The sequence below is a fragment of the Fundulus heteroclitus genome, chromosome 16 (assembly GCF_011125445.2).
Source record: "Fundulus heteroclitus isolate FHET01 chromosome 16, MU-UCD_Fhet_4.1, whole genome shotgun sequence".
In the NCBI taxonomy this organism is placed as follows: domain Eukaryota; kingdom Metazoa; phylum Chordata; class Actinopteri; order Cyprinodontiformes; family Fundulidae; genus Fundulus; species Fundulus heteroclitus.
Window position 1 is genome coordinate 27,056,967 of NC_046376.1, and position 8,574 is coordinate 27,065,540.

Genomic DNA, 8,574 nt, shown 5'->3' on the forward strand with positions numbered 1-8,574 from the left:
TTTAACTTCAATATATTTATTTTTAGAAAAGTTGCATTCAGCGTTTCATTTGGTACATACATTTGAGGGTATCAGTAATCAGGAAAAAAAGGCCACAGTACATTTTTTGAAGCTGAAAAACAAGACATTGTGCATCCCTGATGTATTTGTGACCTCAGAATCCACACCCTGGTCTAGTTTGGCCCAGTTACCGCAAATATATTACATCTATTGGCCTGATTATCTGCAGTTGCCTTACGATCAGGGCATGAACTTTACTCCCTTCATCCTTGGTATGATGTGCAGATCTCTAACGTCATCATGCTGAAGCAGCCAACACAAGTATCGCTCTGTTCCCATGCCCCATCCACTGGTGAGGAGCGGCTTCTCTTTGCGCATGCCAATATACCACTTGTAGGTATCTTCTGGTACTGCATGGTGGCTCAGGGCTTCTTGTACCATCTCAGGTGTGGAGTGGCGTTCACCAAGACCGAGGGTCTCACCCAGCCCCAACAAGAGGTCAGCTGCCTTGGCTTTGCGCCGACCTGTGCCTTCCACGTACGCCTGGTAGAAAGGAACTCCCAGGTGGTCCATCTCAGTTAGCCATACAGCACCACCAAATTTCTCTATTAAGACACGCTCCCCTTTGCGAGTTAGCTTCCTGCCAAAGTTGGGTTGGCCATCTAGCACCCACTCTAAGCATTCTGCAGAGGGCATCATGGAAACAGCTTGATCTAGGGGGATTCTTGGCAGAGCAGTTTTGTCTTCCAGTTTGCTCAAGAGTTCTGTCACATGCGTTAAGGTTCCAGCAGAGCTCTGGATAATGTCTGAATGGTTTTTCAACATAGACTTGGTGAGATGAACCAAGTATCCCTCTGCAATGGAAATGGCATCATCCATGTCCCCCAACAATTCACACTCGACATGGTAGAACTGGTTCAAGTGTGTGGAGTCTGGATCTTCCCCTCTAAAACTGGGAGATATGTAGTAAGTTCCAGGGAGGTTCTCCTGAAACCGAAGGAAGTATTCAAGGACAAACTGCATTGAGTCAGCCAGGTACACATCTTGCCCAAGCAGATTTACAGACACTGGCTCTGAGTCAGACCCCAGGCCCATTGGCGAAGATATGGCATCTGTGGTGAGAGGGGTCAGAGCATAGGAGTACTGGCAGGAACTGTGGAAATATTCCACAGTGCTGTGGAATAAAGTGTTTTGAATTTGAAACAGGTTGCGATACCACTGGCTTTTAATGGCCAGTGTAGAGTGAACCTGAGGATCTTTCCATGAATGAGGAGGCCTGCTCTGGGTGATTTTTATGTGGATGTTTTCTAAGGATTTAGCATCAGCCGGTGGGCCATCCAAGGACGACACAAATCCAGGGTAGGTTTGGAAGTATTCTGGTTGTAGCTCAGGAGCCATTTTCCCCTCTGGAGATGGTGACAAAGGGATCAGTTTGGCATGGGCATGGTCAATCTCAAACCCCTCAAAGATCAACGCAACATTTAGAGCCTCCATTCCTTCCTGCAGCAGTTTGGCAACTTTGTATGTGGCCAAAATAAGAGCTTTGTAGTCAGGATCATCGAGTCTGAAGACATCACTGGAAAGGGGTTTGCGTGGCACTACAACAGTTAGACCAGGTCTATTTGGGTATGGCGTTAGGAAAGCAACATGCTGCCCATCTTCCCAAACTCTCCACTGTTGCTGCTCTCCTCGTACAATCCGACTAAACAGGCCATCATTGGAAGGATCACCAAAGTAGTCAAAGCAAAATGGTGCATTTGATGTGGGCAGTGCATTTCTGATCTTGGCTTGAACTTGGGTCAGTGCCTCATCGTCCCAGCGTGGGCCACTTTTTGAGTTACAGAAGCCTGTGTCATGACTGTGGAACTCCTCTTCATCTGCAAGATGGGGCTGCCACTTTGGCTCTAACCCATAGAGTGGGAGAAGTCTAATTTGTGCTGGTTTAGCAGGGGTTGGATAAAATATCAGGGAACAGCGTTGTACTCGCAGGCGTTCACACAACAAGTTTGATACTGTTTTTGCACCTTGTAGCATAGCAACAAAATCAGGTATTGGCAACTGGAAGATGCTGTTAGACCCACTCAAAGTCTTTCTACTCAGAATGGTTGACCCAGTGGTCCAGGGTTTAGGGTTCAGATAGGCAACCAGCTCATCGGTTTCCCAAATTACATTGGTGAAACTCTTCATAGGCTTGAGAACTTCTACCCTGGAAATACCGGCAGTCATTGAGCCCACAAACATCACACCAGCATTTGTTTCAATGACAGCGTCACCCTTTTTGTCCACAGCAATGATACCAGCACACACATCTTTCAAATTTTGGGCTATGACTTCCTTGCAGGCCTGCCGAAGAGTATAGCCCTTGTTGTAGTACAGACTGGCTATTTTTTCTGCCACACTGCTCCTTAAAAAGACATCTCCGTCTCCAGAGCAGGTAATTGCTACCTTGTCATCTGCATATATTCCTGCTCCTACAACTGCAGTATCCCCTACTCTCCCTTTCAGTTTGCCCACCAAGCCACCTGTGGAGGTGGCAGCTGCCAATGTGTTATGACGATCCAAGGCCACAGCGCCAACTGTCTGAGGGTTATTGTTTTTAGCAGCATTTCCTCCACTGAGTTTTTCAATTAACTCTTGGTGACGCATGTCGGTGTAAAAATACTCTTGCCCAACTGACTTTGCCTTGTCCTTGAATGCTTGCAGAAACTCCTCAGCTCCCTCTCCAACAATCAGTGAATGTTGGCTCTTCTCCATCACACATCTGGCTGCTTTGATGGGGTTTTTAACACTTTTCACACAAGCAACAGATCCTGATCTCATTCCATTTCCATCCACAATGGTAGCTTCCATTTCATGTTTGCCTTCTTTGTTAAGAACTGAACCTTTTCCTGCATTAAATAGAAAACAGTCTTCTAAAGCTTCCACAGACCTCTGTACAGCATCCAGACTGCTGCCACCTTGTTCAAGAATTTGGGCTCCAAGGGTTAAAGCTGTTTGCAGTGCAAACTCGATCATGTCTGTCACTTTGCTGCTCAGCATAATCTCCTCACCAGCACCACCATGAATCACAAGAATGTAGTCAGAGCCCATGCCAGATACAGGGTCAAGAGTCCCTTTGCCCTTGCCTGGATTTTCTTGGCATTGAAGCATCTGCTCTGTTTGATGTCGCTTGGACAGACAACCCAGTGCTCCCATTTGGCTTGTGATGGCATACCTTACAGATAAAAGCATCAACAACTCCAAGTTCAGCATGAGGTTATCTTTAAGACTTTTCAGAGCAACAGCAAATGCCCCCTTTCCATTGAGCACAAGTCGCACCTTGTCTGTCTTCCCAAGGTAGGTTACAGCAAGTTGGTCTTGTGCATAAACATTTCCTACTCCACACTCTACACCTTCCATCCTATCAGAACCAGTGAGGTATACAGATGGACATCCAAATGGATTCAGGAATTTTCTCAGTGGATTGTCAGCTGGCAATGACCGACGCAGAGCAGCTAGGTGGGGACCAACACCTTGGCCAGTTTTGGTGCTTCTTATGAGGCTCTTGTGCTCCAAAAAAGCAACATGGAACAGCTCCAGTAAGTCATTAGTGTTGTGGATGGTGTTATCAGGACGGATACGAGATGCTAAGGTGGCAACTAACTTGCGGGAATGGATTGAGAGAGAGTATGTGGGATCACAACGGCCATGTTTGTAGTGCCGCATATGTGTAGGTGTGACAAGCATGTGTTTAGCAGCAGACTCCCCAAGAGTCTGCAAAAGGGAGAGCTGCAAGGAGAAGTTGACCCAAGCATCATACAGGCCCCTCTGCTCTCTGAGTGTAGAAAATACATCAGGATAAGATGGAAGATCAAAAGTGAGAACTAGATTGTCTACTGTCAATACAGGGCTGTGTTGGAGGTTACCAATCCCTTGAAAGGGTAGGGTTAGGGCTTTTGGACATGGCAAATTAACATTAATTGTGTCAGGCTGGGGCATTTCTCCTAAGTCATTATTCACAAGGTTTAGGTCAACAGTCTCAGATAGTTGGTACACACGTTCAGTCACAAGAGAAGCTACCATTCCATCAACAGCGCTGTGCTCGAACACCATCCCAGCTGTGCAGTCTTTAAACACAACAAGGTTCAGGACCTGCAACAAAACACAAAAAAAAGGGTGTGGGCTTCTTAATAAAAGTCAAAAGTATTTAATCTAACTCAAATGTACAAAGATTTCTGTAAGCTTTTAATAAATTTACTGATCCTTCAAGATGTCCATCCCTTATGGAAAAAAAAAAAAAATCCTGTAACATTTGGCGCTAAATGATATCTTGTTCATCTAGCAAATGGTAAAGTTTCCTTTAACTTTGACTTAAATAGGGTTATTTTTATTTTGTCCTGTTATGGATTGGTAACCCTTGACAGGTTACCCAAGGATGGATGGACAGAGGAATGTTTTGATCGTAGGCACTCTGCAGACATGTGACCCGTTTTATGCTTATGGAAATAATTCTTCCCAATATTGGATTAATCTGTAGTTTTGTCAAATTAAAACAAACGGTTTAGATACCTTGTCGTAATATCTCAGGCATGGGGAGTCTCTTCCTCCTCCTAGCCTCACTGCGTTGAGGACATCAGCCATTTCAGGTGGTGCGTCACCGTCTTCCAGACAGAGCACAAGGATGGCGCTCTCCATGAGCTCAAGTGATTTTTGCGAGTCGCCTCCTTGGTTGAGGATCTCTTCCCTGAGAGCAGCCCAGGACTTGCGTTCCAGAGTTGAGAGGCTGCAAATGACAGGGGGATCATTCTGTTTCCCCGCTCCGAGCAGCTCCATCACCTGGGCCAGTTGCTTGTAGATTTCTGTGAAGGACCGGGCAGAAACTGGTCCGCCAGTGCTGGGACGCCACAGTATCTCAATGGGGAACGCTCCACCAGCACAGGTGATGATTGCATGGAGGCTTTGTGGGTAGACCTGACAAACAGATGAGTTTGAAGGTGTATTATGTTAACAGGAAACAATTTCAGCCACATTGTTGCACGCTTTTCCAGAAAGTATTCAGACATTTAATGCATTAACCTCACCTTAATTTCATCTTGGCTCTTGCCAGGAATACGGCTGGCAGCGAACACTTCAGACTGCTGAGTGTGCTCCATAGGAATGTCACCCTCCAGTAAGAGCGGGTCACTGTACAACTTTGCTGCTGCCCAGAGTAAAGCAGCTGCTCTCTCCAGCTGAGAGCATCCCTTTGCTTTAGTTGGGAGAAGAACAACTGGCAGAGCGGTTGAAGTAGGCAGGGGATCATCACAAGAAAGCAAACCCTGCTTGAACTGCTGGGTCACCCAGTTCTCTTGGCCCACTGCAATGGCCTCCAATTTCATCTGGGCTTCTTCAAGGGTGTTCCTCTGCTGTTCAAGCGTGCTTTTAAACTCATCGTAAAGATCTTGACTTAGTGTGAGCTGCAGAACACGGCTCACTTCTTGCAGTGTAGCATCCAGCTCTGGAACTGGATAGTCAGGTAGCGTCATCCTGTTGAAACTGAGGGGGCTTGACAGAAAGAAGTGATACCATCAGTGGAAAAAAGATGAAAGGACACAATTATAATACAGGTAATTATACCATCTGCTGTTTATTTAAGGTCATGTAGTATGTCCTTCATACCTATTCATTACACTTAAATGTTTTGGATGTTTTAGGGGCAAGCTTCATTGAATTTTATTAGGATTGTTGTGTGACAGAACAAAAAGCACATGACTGAGTTGAAGGAACAAAAGCTATATGCGTTTTGTAAACAACAATCCTAAGTGTGTGCATTTTAAAGCTTTGAGAGTCAACTCTGCAATTAGAACTGCAAATTGTAGGCTGTGGGTCTATCAGCTTCCTACATCTAGAAAGACAACCTGTGCAAAGCCAGTGTTTGGTCCTATAGAGACCAAGCTATGAAAACTCAAGAGACACAGCAAAGACTGAATATCAGATAGTGTCCTCAAATTTTGCTTTAGGGGGACTCTATAGGCCTTTTTATTTTTTTAAAGGGTGTATACCTTAGTGAAACTCTCCAATAGAGTCTGGAGAAAAGCGTCTTGTTTCCCAAAAGGAGTCAACTTTCACTTAAACTATTCCTCAGATCCATGTGAAGGCACTAATGTACACACGGTCACAATAAAACTATATCCCACAGTGTGGCACCCGTTTCCTTCACATGATGTCCAACCGTTCTCACATTAGTGGAGCCAGTAAGTTGGTTAAGTTGTTATAAGAAAAAAAAAAAAAAAGAAAAAAAAGAAAAGGGGGGAACACAGGTTTCTTTGTCTGAGAAAATGGTGCCCATGAATGGAATGCATCGAGATTTTATGTGTGTCTGAGACAGAAGGGAGCATCTCCCTCCGTAATGTCCGGTAACGAGGCCCGTCCGCTTACGCGTGAAAGCAGTTACTCCTTGTCGGAAACTGAAGCTTGCTTGGTTGTCAAGGAAATCACATGGAAATTTGATTTTGCTTGATTTGTTCAAATCATCCACACAATGCTGGCTTTCTGTGGTTGGCCAGACTCCAGCAGTAGAAGAAAACCGGCTGGTCGATTGCCACTACCGTACTTTGGACATTTTATAGCAAATGCCAAATAAGCCAACAGGACAGTCACAAGAAACCAATATGGTTTAATGCATTTGTCACATCAGGTAAAATAACCCAACCTTTATCCACACAAATCATTAACAGAAAGTTTCTCGCTCTTGTCAACATATTTAATGACCAGTCACAAGTGTTCATCCCAAATAGAAGACTTTTCACACGCAACTCCAACAATATGTCAAGCTATATGAAAAATGTGTCTGGTTGCATTTTATGGTACAGTCTCAATGACTAAGATGCACCCAGACATTTATAAATATATAGGTATGTATAACTTATAAATTACTGGCCTTCCCTCTTATTCATCCCAGCATAATATTTCTTACCTCTCTACAGGAATTTGTCCAAGATGTGGCCAGCTGCTCCAGTGGTTGACCGCTCAGTGGGAGAAAAACGTCGCAGGACTGCAAAAACAAGGGATTTTTTTTTTACTATAATGAAGACACTGTGACTCCAATTAAGAGGCCTGCTCTCCGCCTCCCAGTCCATCTTTCCAAATAATCTTCCACATGAGTTTAACAAAAACTGACAATACTAAATGTGCTAGCTTGAATTAAATGCCTTGTTTTAAAACTGTGTCTCAAGAACCATTTTTTCTTCCAGTCATTACCATCTGAACTATCTGTACTTTAACACAAGGGAGTGGCCCATTTGCCCTGTCCTGTACATTCAGTTGGGGGCAGGTGGCTTATTTTTCATAATTTGGGAACTGGTGAAGACATGTTTTGGATATACTTTCTCAATTCCCCAAGTAGCTACCATAGATTAGTAATTTACTGTAGAAAAACAACAAAACACATCAATATCAAAGTCAATAATTTTCCTCCTTTTCTATCTAAAATAGGATTGCTTCTCTAAAAATCAGATTTTTTTTTTTAACAACAAATCAAGTGATTTGTTTAAGTTTGAACTGTATTATTTCCCTGTTAAAACATTTGAAAGCTTATGTATAAAGTAATGTCAAAGAGCCTACCTGTCTCTGTCCACACAAATGATTTGTCCCCACTGTCCTGGCAGGCGTCAGGTCCCTGGCCAACCTTTCTCTGTGCACCAGCGTCTGAACAGGATACCTCTGCACCATGTGTCTGAGCTTTAAAAGGAACCTAGATTACTAATTACTCCCAGCTGGGCAAGCTGGGAGTAATTAGCTTGTGCAAGTGAGAGCAAAGTGATGGAAATGTTGTGAAATTCAGTAAATTCTCAGTGACCATCATATGACTTCTTAAAGACAGCAGAGGAGACCAGGATCAGAGGTGTTGTAAGTTTCCTGGGGATGAAAATAAGTGATGAAGTTCCTCCTCATGTCCTATTTCCAGAAATGAGAAAAACGACTTCCCTTATTGATATGGTGTGACTTGGATTCAATAAAGTTAATTTGTGCTGTCCTCATCCTGTAAAAAAAGAAGCTTTTCCCTGCACATACTTCCCTTTGCATGGGATTAACACCCAACACTTCATGTACGTTGCAGTTCCGTTCAAATTTAGATGAGACCTATGGACCAAAAAGTTACATTTCAAAATATTTTTCAAGGCTAAACAAAAACAAGACTGGCTGGCTTTTAACTGCTTGGAGGGGGGTTGGACTCCTGCAACCAGTGATGGTTTTTGATGTGGGCCTTTTAGAAACGGGCACACAAGCGCTAGATAGAAAATATGGATAATTTATGAGTTTCACATTTAACCCATTTTCTTTTACTTTTATGCACGTGCTGTGAGGGGATTGATTGGACTGAATAGGGAGGTGCTATTAAGTTCTTTGTGTGCACATATTCTGTGGGTGACTGTGGCTCGATGGGTTGAGTGGTTGTCTTGCAATCAGAAGGGTGTGGGTTCAATTTCCCTAGTCACATGTCAATGCACTCAACCCTACTGAGCTGTGTATTGGTGTAGGAATGTGAATCTGGCTTAGGTGTATAATGCTTTGAGTCGTCTCTGTCATATTGGAAAAGTGCTATATAAATTCAGT

General features: G+C 43.8%; 1 protein-coding gene across 1 annotated transcript; it reads right to left on the reverse strand.

Annotated features, from left to right (window-relative positions):
• LOC105933535 lies at positions 1-7,678 on the reverse strand. Its single transcript, XM_012873123.3, has 5 exons — positions 7,582-7,678; positions 6,935-7,012; positions 5,061-5,523; positions 4,549-4,950; positions 1-4,131 (listed from the first exon to the last, which is right to left on the reverse strand). Exons 3-5 carry the CDS (start codon positions 5,502-5,504, stop codon positions 241-243), a joined length of 4,737 nt encoding a protein of 1,578 aa, XP_012728577.2. The 5' UTR covers positions 5,505-5,523; positions 6,935-7,012; positions 7,582-7,678; the 3' UTR covers positions 1-240.
• Positions 7,679-8,574: the final 896 nt, after the last annotated feature.